Genomic DNA, 18,624 nt, shown 5'->3' with positions numbered 1-18,624 from the left:
AGAAAGTAAAGCCTCAAACTAGAGACATGTAGAAGTATAGTTATTAATTCAAATATAATCAGGTATTCACAGCAGCCTTTTTCCTACCCTGACTAGCTCCCTTCCTCCATCTCAGCTGTGAAAGACAATCCGTCTTACCTAGTTGGGCTTTAGGTGTAACTTCTCAAATTCAGGTACAAACTGGTTTCTACCAAAACTCTTGAACTGTGGTTTGCTTCTTCCCTAGATCACCCCAAGTGAGCTCTCTGGTAAATTTCCTTTCCTAGGCTCTGTCTATCCAAATAAATTCTCTTTGGCCAAAGCGGCCAGATTTTAGTTGGGTCTTATCTAAGTGACCAGCTTTGCTTATCTTGTATACTTTCCCTATAGATCCTTCTACCAAGATCAATTCTTTCTTCCAGATCCTTCAGTATTTTTTTTTTAAATACTGTATCCTAGATCACTAATCACATGTTAATTAGAACATTAGCATTTCTTTTTTTTTTTTAGAACATTAGCATTTCTAAAGTCCCCTACAACTTTTTAATTAGAAAGCACACAATAAATTATAAAGGAAGGTGTTTCCTCGACAACCCACCCAAGAAGGAAGAATTTCAAAATAGTGCAGCCTTATTTTGAGGCAGTCTTATCTGAATTTACTTGCACAATAAGAACCATAAAAAACACCAAAGAGAGCCAGCAGTACAATGATTTCCATAGACAGTATGTCAATATCAAGCACTTGCTACTGTTGGCTAACTCCCTGCAATAAAGCAAAAATTCTTTTACTTTCAATCAATCATAAAGTGATTTTGATTTATTAGAAGAGGTAAAAGATAGGAAATATGTTTTGCTGAGAAGTGAACACAGAATACTTAAAGGGAGTGAGTTTGAAGCCAAAAGGGAAAAAAGGATCGCTCAAGCATGAAGAGTCACTGGTTATCTCAAATTTTTGACAACAGGCTTTGTCCACCATATACACCAACCCTCTCCCCAAAATCCGTAACACCAAATACAACATCTAAATGCTACTGTCCCATAACTGTTTATATAATGCTTCGTAATTGCATGGTTTTGTCTCCTAACCAGGTTGTAAGCTCAAAGCAGGGAGAATACCTATCATTGTACCTATTAGGGCTCGACCCTCAATAGATAGAAAACAGTTCAGATTATTAAAACAATTCTTGATTCAAATCCTACTACTCACTTAAAGTGAGGTTAGAAGACATAGGAAATAATATGCTTTTATATTTGCCTACAAATTATTCAACTGTTGAACATACTGAGATTTATTTTAAAAAGCGATTTTAATTTTTTTTAACGTTTATTTATTTTTGAGACAGAGAGAGACAGAGCATGAACGGGGGAGGGTCAGAGAGAGAGGGAGACACAGAATCTGAAACAGGCTCCAGGCTCTGAGCTGTCAGAACAGAGCCTGATGCGGGGCTCGAACTCACTGACTGTGAGATCATGACCTGAGCCGAAGTCGGACGCTCAACCGACTGAGCCACCCAGGCGCCCCTAAAAAGCGATTTTTTTAAACATTTTTTTTAATGTTTATTTTTGAAAGAGAGACAGAGCATGAGCGGGGGAGGGGCACAGAGAGAAAGAGACACACACACATAGAATCTGAAGCAGGCTCCAGGCTCTGAGCTGTCAGCACAGGGCCCAACGCAGGGCTCAAACTCACAGACCGCGAGATCATGACCTGAGCCGAAGTCGGACATTCAACTGACTAAGCCACACAGGTGCCCCTTAAAAAGCGATTCTTAACAAAGATTACAAAAAATACTCACGAGGTATCTATGCCAAAGGTGTCCGCTGTGAACCATTTTGTACATATGCCACACTGCAGCTCTACCTCTCCTAACTGTCGGCCATTCTCTTCATCCACGGAGCCCGCCTGAGTATCCATCACCTCTGAAGTGTCCCCAGCACCTTCCTGTGTCCACACAGCAATTAGAGAATCAGGTCAGTTGACCCTATTGTATTTAACTCACTTAAAAACTTAAAACAAACAAACAAAAAACAGAACCTATTTTGCCTTGCATACATCCAAAAAGAAATACTTACTAGTGTATCTTTTCCATTAGAAGATTCAGTCTCCAAACCACCACCTACATCAACTGAATTTGCATCCCTACAAGATAGTGAAAGTACTCAAGTGAGAATCTTCAAGGGAAACAAACCTCAAAACGCCTATGCCTAAGGATAATGATCAAAGTACAGGTGAACTTCACACTCCTACAGCTTTTTCAGCTAAGCCTATTCTCTCAGCCTGGGTGCCCAGGGTTAGGAAGAATATGACCAAGACAGACGCAGGCCCATAGGGCAGAGGGAAGCCTAATCTGTCCTTACTGACAAATCTACAGGAGATGGAATTAGTCCTGGGGGAGGTTCGCCTAGATGCAGCTCTCCCACTCTTGTTTTCAGAGGAACCGTTACTTCTTCCAGTCCGGCAATGCAAAGTGGTTTCTCCTCTGGGATATCTGAGGAGTTCCTGCTATAAGAGTGAGCTACCAGACCTCTCAGGAGCCTGAGAGAGAACAAGAACCTTGACTCTCAGGACCCGCGAAAGGTACGGAAAGGGGCGTAGTTACAGACACAGTTCAGAGGGGAGGGAGAAGGGGACGGGCCAAGCGGCGGGCGGGACTATAGTCCTGGAAGGCGGGCGGGCGGGGGGGGAGGGCGAGCCGTTGGCTGCAGGGCCTAGGTTCGGAGGGTGCGGCAGGAGAGTTCCAGGGAGCCGCGGGACTCCAGGAGGGGTGGGCCTCCCTCCCAGTGTCCCCCTCGGGCTGCAGGACATCTTACCCACTTTCTGCCTCTCCAGAACCGGGTTCTGCTGCTGGAGCAACAGATGTTCCCTCTCCAGCCGGGGCAGTTGCCACCGCTACCACCGGTTTTGTCTCCCCTTCTTCTGCCACTGTTGCATTTGCTGCCGCTGCTGGGCCGGGTCCTGCATCCACTCCAGGTCCCGGTCCGGTTCCCGCCGCCGCCATCACTGCCGCCTCCCAGAGTTCTCGCGAGAATACGCTCTCCATCTCGCGTGAGTTGCTGACTGGCTTTGTAATCTTCAAACAGTAAACGCGTTTGGTGGGTCCACCGCTTGCCTTGACGAATGGGCCCTCCAGGCCCACTTTAAGGTCGGGCAGGCGGAGGCGGGCAGCGTTCTGGGATTTGGAGTGGTAGCCACAGAGCTAGGAGAAGGCGGAGGTACTAGTTTGATTTCCTCCAGGGCTCACTTCGTTTTCCGGGCTGGATGTTGTGATTTTCGTGGCCGACACTGGAAATCAGGGCTGATGAGGCGCCTTGAGAGCGCTGGGTGCCTACGGACTCTGAAGGCTGTGGTGTGCATTGCAAACGTTCCTCACCATTAAATGTAGGAAATGTCTTCTACAAACACTAGCACTCACTGCCCTCCCGCCCCAGAAGCAGTTCGTTACTGCCGTGGTGATCTGCCACTTTGAGCACGTTTTCAAGTGGCTACGTAGCCTAGAAAGTAGGAGTCCAGAGTCCCAGCTACATAGGTGAGGACCGGAGAGGGGATGTTCCATCCAGGCGGAAGAGGTAAGCAGCAATGTGTGTTCTAGAAGCTGCAAGCCACTTAATATTTTAAGAGGAGGAAAATGAAGCCCGAGTTAGGAAGCCAGGTGCTGGAGGACTTTCCAGTTGAGAGAAGATTGTCCTTAGAGGAAGGAACAGGTAGCGACCAAAGGTAAGAGAGGAATCAACCTCAATATTGGTAGGTGAAATAACTGGAGTAGACTTATTCAGAGTCTTTAAACTCAAGAATATAAACCTCTAGAAGTATTCAGGCCAGGAGAGTTTTCAGAAAATCAGTGTGTACATCCTAATTTTTAGAGTCGCCCGAGAACACACTTTTCTCCCACTTTACAAAAAAAAAAGGCATACCTCTCTCCAATCGTGAATCAAATCTTACTATGATGTCTTGCCCAAGGGTGTACAAACCTATGGGACACCAGACACAAGAACAATTGGAAATATGTAAGTATTTGGATTTCCCAGTTGGTTCCCAATTATTTGTTTTCAACAAAATTGAAGGGGATCCTAATTGAGTTACCAGTTGATAGATTATTTTAAAAACTGATTATTATTATTTTTTAAATGTTTATATATTTAGTTTTGAGAGAGAGAGAGAGAGCACAAGCGGGGGAGGGACAGAGAGAGGGAGACACAGAATCTGAAGGAGGCTACAGGCTCCGAGCTGACAGTCCATCGCAGGTCTTGAACCCATGAACCGGGAGATCATGACCTGAGCCCAAGTCGGATGCTCAACTGGCTGAGCTACCCGGGTGCCCGGAAAAATTGATAGATTATTTTAAAATTTTAAATAATTATTTTAAAAGTGGTGGGTGAAATTTTAAGAAGAAACAGAATACTTTGCACAGACTCAAAGTATCTCCTCCAAAATATTTACTCTAGTATTAAATGTTTTAACATACAGCTACAAAATCTTTGATACTGCTTCCTCCGAGGTAGAGCTTGAATCCCACCTCTTATTGAGTGTGTGGGCTGGATTTAGATACTTGTTTCTGAACAATAGAATATGGAAAAGGAAAATGGTAAGTTTTACAGTAGAGAAACTGGCAGATACCACCTTAACCAAGTGGTCAAGGTTAACACCACCAGTAATAAATCAGGTTGATATCATTTGCCCCTTTGATACGATGCAATGAGAAGGACTTCATCTCTGTGGAATTCTTCCCCCAAATCTATAGCCCCAGTCTAATCAAGAGAAAACAGCCAAATCCAAGTTGAAACATTCTAGAAAATATCTAACCAGTACACCTCAAAACTTTTCACATCATGAAAGACATGAGAAACTCTGGAGGAGACGAGGAGATGACAACTAAATGCAACGTATCCTGGATTGAATCTTGGAAGAGGAAAGGGACATTAGAGGGAAAAAATGGTGAAATCAATAATGTCTGTAGTTCATAGTATTACAGCAATGTTAATTTCTTAGTTCTGATCAATGTACCATGCTTCAAGATGTCAACATTAGGGGAAGAGCTGGGTTAAGGCTATGTGGGGGAACTCTTTGCGCTATCTTTGTGACGCTTCTGTAAATCTAAAAGTAATTGAAAATCTAAATTAAAAAACTGGTGGTAGATCACAATGTGATTTGGCATAGAACTTCGAAGGAGTTCAAATAATTGAGTTCCGGGGCGCCTGAGTGGCTTAGGCAGTTGAGCGTCTGACTCTTGATTTTGGCTTAGGTCATGGTCCCAGGGTTGTGGGATCGAGCGCCTCCTTGGGCTCCTCACTGAGCGTGGAGACTGCTTAGGATTCTCTCTCCCTCTCTCTTCCCCTCCCCTGCTTGTGTGTGTGTGTGCACATGCATGCTCCTTCTCTCTCTCTCAAAATAAACATTAAAAAAAAAGTTGCACAGTCCACAGACTGAGCCAGCTGGCACCTCAGAAATTTTTTTTTTAGTTTTATTTAACAATGCTAATGTTTGCAATCTGTCTGAAACCCCCTGTGGGTAATTAAATTTACAATGATAAATTCATTCATGCAAACAAAATTTTGAAGACCACTAATTTAGAACAATGTCTTTCAAATGTTTGGCCACAACTCCCCTAAGAAACACATTTTGCAATGTGACCTAGTATACACGTTATATTAGTTACAATTAGGAGATTTATGAAACAATCTGCATTTGTATTATGTCTTTTTTTTTTTTTTTTTAATGCCAGTAGTGACACTCTAAATTGATTGGACAACCTCTGATACAGAATTGTTTTCAAAGAGCTGTGATCTGGGGGTTGTGTTCTGGGCAGCAACTTCATTTTATTTTATTAAAAAATTTTTTTTTTAATTTTTATTTCTTTTTGACAGAGAGACAGCGTGAGCAGGGGAGGGACAGAGAGATGGAGACACAGAATCCGTAGCAGGCCCTAGGCTCTGAGCTGTAGCACAGAGCCCGACGCGGGGCTCGAACTCACAAGCCATGAGATCATGACCTGAGCTGAGGTCAGACGCTTAACCGACTGAGCCACCCAGGCGCCCCTTAAAAAAATTTTTTTTTTTTTTAATTTTAGAGAGAGCATGAGCAGGGGAGAGGCAGATGGAGAGAGAGAATCTTAAACAGGCTCCCTGCTCAGCAGAGCCTGATGGGAGGGCTCGATCTCATGACCTGAGCCGAAATCAAGAGTTGGATGCTCAATCAACTGAGCCACCCAGGCACCCCATCAGCTACATTTTAAATGAAGGCCATGAATGATTCATTTTAAATGAAAGTGATGAGTGATTCCAGTTTCTTGGAATCATTTAGCAGAACCCACATTATAGTGGATTGAAAAGGGAGTGGAAGGATAGAAGCAGAAATAGCTGTGTAGACAGATCTTTCCAGTTTTTTGAGGCTCACTCTTTTTCTTCTTTCTTTCTTTCTTTTCTTTCTTTCTTTCTTTCTTTCTTTCTTTCTTTCTTTCTTTTTTCTTTTCTTGCTCTTGCTCTTGCTCTTTCTCTTTCTCTTTCTCTTTCTCTTTCTCTTTCTCTTTCTCTTTCTCTTTCTTGTTTATTTTGAGAGCGAGCTGGAGAGGGACAGAAAGAGAGGGAGAATCCCAAGCAGCCTCCAAGCTATCAGTCAGTACAGAGTCCAACACGGGGCTTGATCTCATGACCTCGAGATCATGACCTGAGCCGAGATCAAGAGTCAGGAGCTTAACTGACAGCCACCCAGACATCTGGAGGCATTTTATTTCTGCAAAGAAAAAACTGAGTCAATGTGGCAAAATGTTGACATTTGTTAAATCCTTGTTTGTTACCTGGTTCTTTGCTCTGTTTTCAGTGTGTTTGAAATAGTTCCTAAACAAAGGTTTGGTTCTGAAGGAGCAATTAGATGATAGCTGGAGGGGAATGCAGGGGTGGGAGAGAGGCTCATGACACACTTTTATTCATCAGTATGGAGCCAGAGGTTGAAAATGCAGGAGAAGTGGTAGTTGATGAACAGCTTTCTAAAGAAACTGGGTCAGGGCACCTGGGTGGCTCAGTTGGTTAAGCATCTGACTCCTGATTTTGTCTGAGGTCATTATCTCACAGTCTGTGAGTTCGAGCCCTGCGTTGGGCTCTGTGCTGACAGTACGGAGCCTGCTTGGGATTCTCTGTCTCCCTCTCTCAGCCCCTCGCCCCATGCATGCGCACTCACTGTCTCTCAAAATAAATAAACTTAAAAAAATTATTATTATATATACATTTTTTAATGTTTTTAACGTTTATTTACTTTTGAGACAGAGAGAGACAGAGCATGAACAGGGGAGGGGCAGAGAGAGAGGGAGACACAGAATCTGAAACAGGCTCCAGTCTCTGAGAGGTCAGCACAGAGCCCGACGCAGGGCTCGAACTCACGGACCGTGAGATCATGACCTGAGCCGAAGTCGGATGCTTAACCGACCGAGCCACCCAGGCACCCCATATTATTATTTTAATGAACCGGGTCAAGGAGCTGAGTCAACTGGCAGAGATGAAGTTCGGCTTGATGACAAGGAGAGAATCCATTCATCTGAAACAGGAAGAAATCGGGAGGATGGAATAAGGACGTGGTTTGTAATTAGGAACAGGAGACTATGAGAAAATATTGGTGGCTGATAGCGAGGGCTTCACTGAGCTCTGAGCCTGCATATTGATAGTGCCTACAATTTATATCTTCCAGTTCCTGCAACACCACAATGCTATATAACAGCGAAGATGATTTGAAACAATCATCTGAGTTTTCAGTTTTGCCAGGCAGGTAAAAGTAAGGGCCAGGATAAAAGGCAGCCAAAGATGATAGCAAGAAAGCAGTTCAGGTGATTAACCATGGCATCTGAGGAAGCAGAAAGACAGGGAAACGGGGGAATTCAGCGTCCAGAAGTCTGGATGAAAAGGCAGGAACTAGAATGGGGAGAGGTCAAAGTAAGAATATTTGAGTTCAGGATTTTCGGAGAATTCCACAGCCAGCTCACCTGTGGGTAAAAGTGGGTGAGGCTAAGGTGGAACCAGACCTAATTTCTCGAATTGGAAAGCAAGGCATCGCACACACTGGACAGCTGCTCAAGATGAAGGTTAATAAAATCATTCATAGCACCAGCTTACAAGTTTAGGCTGGTAAAAACAGGAGAAACACATTTTGGGAAGGTTTCCCTGTCAGCAGTGGGGGACTCACCCAACTTGTCAGAAAGCGGACTGTCCAGCTGGAGTGTCGCTTATTCGCCTGGCCCTGGTGAAAATATGGAGCACATTCTCTCATCCTCAAATACAGTATTCAGAATGTTCACAATTGTTATTCTTGAGCAGTGGGTTTATAAAGACTGCCTCTTACTCTCTTCTCTGTATTTTCCAAGTGTTTGACAGTGTGCCAAGAGTTGCTCAGAAGTAAATAAAGTCTTCAAAAAGAAAACTTGTCTCCTTCCACACTTTTCTCCACTAGGTCTCAGATTTGTCCCTTCTCCAACCTATTTGTCCCTCCAACCTATTGTGGTTTTGTTTTGTTTTGTTTGAGAGAGAGAGAGAGAGAGAGAGAGAGAGCAAGCAAGCAGGGGAGAGGCAAAGAGAGAATCCCAAGCCAGCTCTGCACTGTCAGTGCAGAGCCCGATGCAATGCGGGGCTCGAACTCCTTGAGCCAAAGTCAAGAGTCTGCCACTTAACTAACTGAGCCAGTCAGGTGCCCCCAGCCATTTTTTTTTCACCTCACTAGGATTACCACACCTGAATCTTCCTGATTCGGGCTTTCCTACTCCAATTCAGCCTGGCCAATCATCTGATACCTCTGCAGCACTTCATCTTTCTTTAGGGAACTACTTACTGCCTTTCAGAGAAAACTTAGAGTCCAAGAGTGCCCAGCAAATGACCCCAATTCCTGTGGGAACCCACCATTCTCAGCGTACTCCACCCCATCTTCCAATCTCTAGGTTTGGTCCTGCTCCCCTCCATCCCGATTGCCCCTGGCCCCCCGTTGCCCCTGGCCCCCCGCGTCCATTACATCAAGACACATGCCTAAGTTACTTCCCCTGGAAACCTTGCTTCCCGCAGTCTTTATGTGAGTGTATGTGATTCACTAGGCCTCGGTTGCAAATTAGAACATTTTTATTGTAGACCCAGTGTTCATAATCCTGTTTGGCTCCTCTGTACGGGGACCAACACAGGGGATCATTTCGTTTGTAACACACCATGATGTCTTATGAATAATTGACTTTAAAATGTTTAAAAGCAGTCAGCACCCCACTCTGCATTCAGTTCACTTTCGTTTCCTTTTTCTTTTTTTAAAGATATTATTTTTTTAAGTTTATTTATTTTGAGAGAGAAGGAGCACAAGTGGGGGAGGGGCAGAGAGAACGGGAGAGAGAGAATCCCAAGCAGGACTGTCAGCGCAGAGCCTGACATCGGTGTCAGAGCCTCACACGAACTGTGAGATCATGACCTGAGCTGAAAGTAAGAGATGCTTAACAGACTGAGCTACCCAGGCGCCCCTAAAGATTTTAAAGTAGTCTCTGCACCCAACCTGGGGCTCAAACCCACAATCCCAAGATCAAGAGTCACATGCTCCAGTGACTGAGCCAGCCAGGCACCCCATTGTCTCTCATTTCTTTGCTTGAGCTGTTCTCTCCAGTTCGAGTGGCAAATGTTAAAAATCAAGTTTCAAAAGAGTATTGTTTCATCCCATAGGGTTTTATTATTTTGGATGAAGTTAATAGCGCGCCTGGCAGGCTCAGGTGGTAGTGCATGCGACTCTTTATCTCAGCGTTATAAGTTTGAGTCTTGCGTTGGGTGTGGAGTTTACTTAAAAATAAATCTTTAAAAAAAAATTAAGCAGGGCCCCCCCGGGTGGCTCAGTTGGTTATGTTTCTGGCTCTTGATTTCGGCTCAGGTCATGATCTCACAGTTGGTGAGTTCTAACCCCACCTAGGGGCTCTGCGCTGACAGTGCAGAGCCTGCTTGGGATTCTTTGTCTTCCTCTCTCTCTGCCCCTCCCCTGCTGTCACGTGTGCCCACTCTGTCTCCAAAATAAATAAGTAAACATTTTTTTTTTTTAATTTAAGAAGCAATTATTTTGACTAATGGATCTTCTGGATTTGAGAATAAAAGAGTGTAAAAAAACAGTATTGGGGTGCTCTCTGAGTCGGTAGAGGAAGCGATCTCTTGGAGTTTTGAGTTGGAGCCCCACGTTGGATGTAGAGATTACTTAAATAAATAAACTTCAAAAGAGAAAAAACAGTATTATGTTGTGATTCTACTTTTGTATATTTTTAGTATACACAAAGAAATCTGGAGCTACAGCTTATATCAGTGGTTATGTCTGAGGGAATGGAGGTGATTACAAAGACTTTCTGTAATGTACTTCTGTAGTATCTTAGATTTTTCTATGAACTAGATTTGTAATCTGAAAAAGGTGGACACATGTTCAAGAACTGTACACACAGGTAAACTAAACCACACAAAGTAATTTCCCCAGGATAAGTGTTGAAGGGAACTAACCTACTTCTATCATCTTTCAAGCAGAAAAAACGATGCTCCCTCTCCTTAAGGAACGGATCATTTTCTTCTCATTTAAAGACAAAACGAAGACATGGATGAGCTGGCTTCTAATTGTTTTGAATTACTCCTCGCTCCTGAAACGCACCCAAGCTGTGTCCATTTTGTCTGTCACCAAGCAGCCCCACTAACTTCTTGCATGAGTGTTTTCTTGCTGTTTTCTCAGAGATGAATGAAGCTTTCCAGAAAGTTCTACAACTTAAAAACCCAGTTCCAGACTTTCCTCCTCACAGGAGTCTGCTTTAGCAAAATAAATGTGTTAGGCAGTACTTTGCACATGCTGAAAGTCTGATGGGGGGGAGGCGGGGGGGGGGGGGAAGTGGGGCTGAGATTCTTGCATTTCTAACAAGCTCCCAGGCGGGTGGCAGGAATTCTGGCCTGAGGATCATAAGTATTTCTGACTCTATTTCACCTCCCGACTAGCTTCTCTAATGTGATCCCTTTCAACAGGGCTTGTATACAGCTGGTAATAACTAATTATGCTTAGCTATTAGCTAACATAGCAGAGTAATTCCACATAGTAATGAATTTCCCATCTACCCCGTCTCCCTTCCCACATAGTGCTTAACCCTGGCTATACTTTGAAATCACCTGAGGAACTTTGCCAAAAAAAAGGCAAGGACCCTTGGCCAATACAATTTGACCTTGTGAACGGGGGATCCAGGCATTGATAGCTTTATTAATTTTTAAAAATTTTCTTAAAGTTTATTTATTTTGAGAGAGAGAGAGAGAGAGCACAAGCAGGGTAGAGGCAGAGAGAAGGAGAGACAGAATCCCAACCAGACTCCGCATCATCAGCGCAGAGCCTGATGGGCTCAGAACTCAGAAACTGTGAGATCATTACCTGAGTGGAGATCAAGAGTCTGGATACTTGGCCGACTGCGCCACCCAGGCACCCCTAGGCATTGATAGCTTTAAAAAAGCTTCCTGTGTGGTTCTAAGATGCAACAAGCGTTGCTCTGTGCTTGTCACTGAAGGGGAGATAGGGCAAGGTGAAAGAGAAATAGTCATCTCCGTTCCTTACAGGTACAGAAAGAACTCAGAACTAAGATACTTGGGATACATACTTCTACCCCCATGTAGATTACCTACGAGATGAGAAAGGGACGCACCATGACTGTGGGGTAAGTCTAGACAGACCAGGACTGAGCCTTGCAGAGATTTGGGTGCCCTGGTGCAGCACACGCAAGACGGGATGACTCCCATATCCTCTAACCTGGCCCAGAAATAGCAGAAGGGGCTGCTGGAGCTGCAGGGCCAAGGCTTCAATGCCCCATGTGGGGCCATAACTGAACATCCGATGGGGTGGCTGAGGAATTCATTGGACGCCTTGGGGGTTAGGCTTGGGTATACCACGCTCAACAGAACAAGTTCAGGAGAACTTTGTTGGATTATAAAAAGACGTGTAAAAAGAATGTAAATTATGTTGAATTACAAAAAGATAGCCCTATTCCTTGCTGACGAGTTGCAGACCAAGATTCACATCTGTTACACTAGTAAAGATTAAAGTGTGAGCCCTTCAGAAGCACTGTATATAGAGTTCTTGACTAGCAGAGGGCCTTCAGTACCCAAGGGAGAGAACCTGTGGGAAGCAAGCATCCCAGACCAGCCTTTGCCGAAAGTTTCCAGGCCCTTTCCCAAAAAAGAACAGTGGGTCGGATGTCCAGGACTCTGCTCCCTGCTCCCCCTTCCCCTGCCCATACCTCCATGTTTTTATCATCTGTAAAGCAAAACAACAACAACAACAAAATGTTATGTTTGTTGTAACTATCAAAAAGATGACGATAACTACTGCGGTGGTTTGTCTCAATGGAGCATTTATTTAGTCTGCCTGAATTCTTGGTCCTTAATCTCTAGTGTATATAAACTGAGTTAACTAAAACACTCCTGATTCCTCCCAGTAACCACATATCTGAGTCCTGAAAGCAGTGAAAGGGTTTTATCCTTCCTTTTTAAAGAAAAAACGAAGCTCCACGTGGGTGGGGATTTTTGTGTTTTGCTCACTGATGTATCCCAGACACCTAGATCAGTGTCCAGCACACAGAAGGCACTCAGGAAATATTTGTTGAATGAATCAAACTGCATCGCTCTCCTGTGAAGGCTTGTCCCACTATAAGGCCAAAGGTGCCACCAGTCCCACTGAGGAAAGTGGCCCAGAGGCTTCAGCAAGGGGGTCCTCTGGAGTCTGAGGAGGACCTACCCAAGGACGTAAGGGCACCTGCTGGCTGGTTCTCCACTCTGGCTCTTGTAGTGGATGCAAGCTTGCTGTGATAGTTTGGACTAATAGAGCTGACGTCCTCAGATTATGTAGCTCAGTGGTTCTCACAGTGGGCTAGCAGCATCAGAATCACCTGGGAATGTACTAGCAATGCAAATTCTCAGGCTCCACCCCAGACCTCCTGAATTAGAAACTCTGGGGGTCCAGCCTAGCAAGGTGCCTTAACAAGCTCCCCAAGTCGTTCTAATGCCCTCTGAAGTTTGAGCATCACTGATGTAGCAGGATGAGGGGCAAGAGGATGAGCTGGAGAGGGGACAAGGATCGGAAGTTCGGGGCCCATTTTGAGTCTTAGTGTGGGGTCTGCATCCAAGCAAAAAGATGCTTCCCGCCTTCCTGCGGTTCCTCAGGGAGCTGGTGATGAATACTGTTTAAAACACATGGGGTAGGCATGAGTTTCTCTGGTGAGAGTCCCTGTGGAATACTCGAGGCCAAAAATGTGGGCAGGGAAAGAGTGAGGTTACACTTTTCCCTTGCTCTAGACATAGTTCTGACCAGGACATGGTGGATGGTTGTTCTGTTGGAATTGTAGGGGATGAGGTGTAGTCAGGAGCGCAGAACATAAATGAAGCTGTATGGTACAAGAAACCCAACTATCTGGGAAAGGTCAAGAAGACAGCAATTATCAGAGAATTGAAGTAGGGGAAATCAGAGAGTGGGTTTACTTCATTCAGGAGTCCATGAAGACTCCTGGGGAGACAATGTTACGACTTCCTTTCTTTCCCTTCCTTGGCAAAAGAAAGTTTCTGACTGAACTGTAAATTTTAATGCAGCTACTCATTCAGGGATTTAAGTTTTCACGATGCAGGCCCAAGAGCCAGGGCCCTCTGCTACCCACCCCTCACTGGATCCAAATACCCACTGGTCACATATACTTTGTGTGGCATCTATGTGAATGTTATACATAGCAGGCCAACTGTCTTGATGGGTCAGGATCAATAGCTCTCCTTGGGCTGATAATGTCTTCCTGTTTGCAATGGCTTATCTTCAACCCTGGAGGAACATGAAGGAAGCTGTCAAGTCTGAGATGAAGAAAGAATTGGGAGTCTCCAGGAGGGAAAGAGGAATCAGTGGTAAAAGGTTTGTTCCATTTGAAGGTGCCAAAACTTGTCAAAGGAGGGACTATCCACTGATGATGGAGTGGCATTTCCAATTATATCTTGACTACAGCAGAAAAATGGTGGTGCCATCTTCTTCCTTTGTGATTTGAGATCTTCTAAACCCAGGGCTGAATAGGTGGAGGTAATGAACCACAGCCTCTGGGCCCCTTGCACTACAGAAAGCTGATCTGGTTCAGATACCATCTATGGAGGAAAGGAGAGAGGAAGTCATGCTACTTTCCCTCCAAATCAGTACCACCAGCATCATTTGTCAGTGAATTGAGTGGCAAAGTTCATCAGGCTTACAGAGTAGAGTTCAATGCCACTATGTAGGACATCAGAACTGTCTAGTATGTTGTAAAATGTCCCTAGTCTGAGTTAAGAGGCTCAGCTTGGGGGCCAGGAAACACAGCTGTGGATGGGCTTCTTGGTGGTTCTTGAATGGCTCAGAACTTGAAAGTCCCAAGAGCTGAGGGATTACCCGAGGGACAACTACATTATTATTTTTCAATGTTTAGTTTTTACAGAGAGAGAGACAGACACAGAATCCATAGCAGGCTCCAGGCTCTGATCTGTCAGCGCAGAACCCAATGCAGCCCTCAAAGTCACGGATGTGAGATCATGACCTGAGCTGAAGTCAAACAACGGACTGAGCCACCCAGGTGCCCCAGGACAACCACATTTATATCCATGATTCCACTGCAAATCTGAACCTATCCTGATAGAGCCTAAGGAAAGAGTTCTTAATAGTTCAGAGTCCTGTCTGTCCTATGGGAAGGAAGTCTTGTTCCTCCCATGTCAGGGTAGAGTGACTAGAAAAAGGCTTAAATGCAACCCAATGGCAAAAGCTCAAGTCGAGAAGCCATGCAAACTTTGTTCCTAGCTGGATAGAGCTGACTGATGAGTGGTGAACTGAGGTCAGAAGGTAGCACATCTGCCTGCATGGCTCTGTTTGACTGGAGAGGGGAGGCAGGGTTGTAACTAGCTTGTCCAAAACCAGATCTGAGCAGTGCAGAAGCGTTCTATGCCGTCCCTGGTTCTGCCCACCCCCCCACCTCCCCCAGCAACTCTGGTTAGGCTGTCTGGAACTTTTCCTTCAGTATTCATCTCAGACAGCGTGAAGCCAGGCGCATCATCTTGAGATAATGTGAAGCAGTATGCTGAGGTGTACAATCCTTGTGGCACCCCTCACTGAATGGTACAGAAGCACCGAGACTAGACTTCCTTCCTTGTTTTAACGAACTCTTCCAGCAGGAGGCAGCACTAACTTGAGTATTGTGGCTGGAAACTAAACACACACACACACACACAACTTTTCGTAAAGAACCTAAGAATAAGGAACAAATGACAGCTCAAAGGTCTTCCTTTATTTTTACTTTTAACATTTTTAAAAATGTTTTATTATTTATTTTTTGAGAGAGAGAGAGCAAGCGAGCGAGCAAGCAGGGGAGGGCCAGAGAGAGAGGGAGACACAGAATCCGAAGCAGGCTCCAGGTTCTGAGCTGTCAGTGCAGAGCCTGATGTGGGGCTCGAAGTCCAGAACTGTGAAATCGTGACTTGAGCCGAAGTCAGTACTCAACCAACTGAGCCACCCAGGTGCTCCCAAAGGTCTTCCTTTAAAAACCAGCTTCCTGTGCTATGGCCTCTTAACAGCTGGAGGAAGGAGGGATTTGCTTCCATTTTGGCCATGGGGTCCTCTCCCTCCCTGCAGGGCACATTCAAGTCATATTCTTTGGAATGTGTACATTCAAGAAAACCTAATCTTCAGGGGTTGTGCTTTCCCCCAATCAATCTACAGTTTCCTCTACTCCTCATATTCATTTAACCTGTTGCAGATGAGGAGGGAGGTTTGTTCTAGTTATTTCCAGAAAATGAGGTATCGACTGCCTGTCACTGGGGTGTTGGCTCTTCCATGCAGGAATACTTGTCCCACAGCACATGGCACCTGTCCTCTGCTTAGAAGGGCAGGGAGGGTTGGCTCTGCTAAACTCTGAACCTCATTTTGAGGGGGCCAGGTTTGTGATTTCAGCAACAAAAGCTGAATATACAAGATAAGAATCATGCACAGGCTCAATCCCTAAATGTGTTACATCCACTAGGTCAGCTCCTAGAAGGCAGTGCTTTGTTGTGCCCACTGCTGTCTCTAGTGCCTGAAAGTGCCTGCATGCAGGCACACAGTAGGCATTCAATAAATAGCCCTTCTGGGGTGCTTGGGTGGCTCAGTCAGTTAAGAGTCTGACTTCAGCACAGGTTATGATCTTGCTGCCCATGGCTTTGAGCCCTGTATTGGGCTCTGTGCTGACAGCTCAGAGCCTGGAGCTTGCTTCATATTCTGTGTGTGTGTCTCTCTCTGCCCTTCCCCTGCTCATGCTGTCTCTCTCTCTCTCTCTCAAAAATAAACATTAAAAAAAATTTAAAAAAAAATAGCCCCTGCATAAATGACAAAATGTACCAACCTTCTTTCACTCGCTACTTTTCAACCCCCACCCCCACCTCCCTAATTCTCAGCAACCCACCGAACATCTGAATGACTTTGCTCTAGTTACCTTCACCTGATTCGCCTTAACACCTGTCACTGCCTTATTCTAATACTTCCATCCAACATCCTAGTTGTCTATGGCTCAGAATCTAAATAATGCAGACCTCTCTTCCGTCCAGTGTGGTACGAAGAGCATGGGCTGTGGACCTGGACAGACAGAAGCTGGAACCCCAATTCTGCCATGCATCCACCACGGACATAAATAAAATGGGAATAAGAACATCCACCTTCTAAATTATTGGGGCCAGAAATAAGATTGTAGTAAAGCTCCAGACATACAAAAGGCACTCAATCAATGGCTTTTTACCCCAATAACCTAATCTTATGCTATCTAAATTTAGCTCGTGCTACCCCACACACCTGAGCCTCACATAGTCTTCCTATACACACCGTATGTATATTCCAGACACCACCCCCGCAGCCTACCTATCCATCATACTCCGACTGCTCCTGCCCGGCTCTCATTCCACCTTCTTGCACTTCATCATGCCTCCTTGGATTTTTTCCTCACGTGGTGGTCTTGAAATTCTTTTGTATTGCTTGGAAGGTCTAGCACCATGCTGAGTATAGATAAGGGGCTTAGCAAAGGCTTGTTAAGTCAGAATGCAGTTGGATTTTAGCTGGAAAAGACCACATGTAGGTCTATTAATTAATGAACCCTGCCCCTCCTGAAATACCATGGGATTCCTTGGTTGGCTATGTGTCTTTGGGCCGCTCCTTGCATCATTTCCACAGTGAATGTCTCACAAAAGGATGCTAGTAGAAAGACAGCCTCCATCAGGACCTCATCTAGCTTCTTGGGAATTGGAGGGATGCCCACAGCTGTGCCAACAGCAGCACGGAGGCCGGAAAAATCACTGGCAGTTGAGGTCCCTACTCCGCTCGTGTTCCCTGGGAACATTCCCCAAGGTTCCGGTTTTAGCCTTCTCACTGTTTATTCTGTGCAACTCCTGACCCAGCATTCCCTTCTGACCACTCTTCTGGGTCACCCAGACCAGAAACCTCCAGGACACGTCTTTCCGCCTTCCACCGCACCAAGTGCCTTCAAGCCTCCTTTCCCAGTATAGCCCTGTTGCTGCCTCTACTGCCCGACCTGGCCTCTTCATTTGTGTATGGAAAACCCAACAGCTTTGACACTCCTCCAGCTAAACTGCTCTTGGCCCCTGTACCTCAGGCCATTCATGACCCAGGGAAGGCCCTTCCTAGGATCAAGTCCTACCCTCCTCCTCTCTGAAGACTTCTCAGATTCCCTTAACTCATGGCATCTGCATAACCACCACACTGGACAAACACAGAAGTATTGTTTTATGATGTTTCTAGGTGTACTTTTCCTATTCGTAGCAACTCTCGTCTCCAGACTGGGTCGATACCTTGGAAACATATACTACAGCTTGAAACACTTCTTTGTATTCCCTGCTTCACAGCATGTGGTGTCTGTCCTAACAGTTGTCACTGGGGTCCCAACTGCCATAAACAGTGCTGTTGGTGATGTCAGTGGGTGGGCAGGCCAAACTCTGATGGTTTCCTAGGATATCTCTACAAAGGCTTTACGACTCACTACACTGGGATGTTCAATTGGGCCTGGGGAGCCTTATCTCCCTAAGATTTTAACTTCCTCGAGGGCAGGGACTGTCCTAGATCTTGGCCACTCCATAGCATCCAGCTAAAATGATGTTCAAGAAACACCTGGGTTTCCTGAAGGATGCTTTTGTTCAGTGGGAAAGGTGTACAACTTATGATTTCCTTATTGTCAGAGAAGCCTCTTTTTTACACTTTCTTGGACCGTAAGATGTAGGACCAAGGGGACTAGATCTACCATGTAGACTTGTGGGTAAGACCTCAGGTTGGATGTCAGGAGGGAAGGGTAAGATGCTTTTACTGGAAAGCTAAGGGATGGGGAAGGCTGACTGGTCTCCATGCTGAACCTAGTTAGAGCTTCCGTTGTTGTCTTTGCTCTGATGGCTTCTCCAGTCTCACTTTCCATCTATATTTTATTTTTTTTTTCAACGTTTATTTATTTTTGGGACAGAGAGAGACAGAGCATGAACGGGGGAGGGGCAGAGAGAGAGGGAGACACAGAATCGGAAACAGGCTCCAGGCTCTGAGCCATCAGCCCAGAGCCTGACGCGGGGCTCGAACTCACGGACAGCAAGATCGTGACCTGGCTGAAGTCGGACACTTAACCGACTGCGCCACCC

General features: G+C 45.3%; 1 protein-coding gene across 2 annotated transcripts in view; it reads right to left on the bottom strand.

Moving 5' to 3' along the window:
• ASH2L (ASH2 like, histone lysine methyltransferase complex subunit) overlaps positions 1 to 3,014 on the bottom strand; it is a 36,023-nt gene extending 33,009 nt beyond the window's left edge. The window contains exons 1-3 of one of the 2 annotated variants that reach the window (XM_047090470.1): positions 2,791 to 3,014; positions 2,053 to 2,119; positions 1,776 to 1,921 (exon numbers count right to left, since the gene is read on the bottom strand). In XM_047090470.1, the coding sequence (XP_046946426.1) occupies positions 1,776 to 1,921; positions 2,053 to 2,119; positions 2,791 to 2,978 (401 nt within the window). In that variant the 5' untranslated portion in view covers positions 2,979 to 3,014. The remainder of the gene's footprint in view (positions 1 to 1,775; positions 1,922 to 2,052; positions 2,120 to 2,790) is intronic. The other variant, XM_047090469.1, reaches the window with a different exon arrangement.
• Positions 3,015 to 18,624: the final 15,610 nt, after the last annotated feature.

This window comes from Lynx rufus, unplaced genomic scaffold (assembly GCF_022079265.1).
Source record: "Lynx rufus isolate CCGP_SWC_20201006 ecotype Redwood Valley unplaced genomic scaffold, mLynRuf1.p SCAF_3, whole genome shotgun sequence".
In the NCBI taxonomy this organism is placed as follows: Eukaryota; Metazoa; Chordata; class Mammalia; order Carnivora; family Felidae; genus Lynx; species Lynx rufus.
This window is presented reverse-complemented; position numbering and strand designations above follow the sequence as displayed.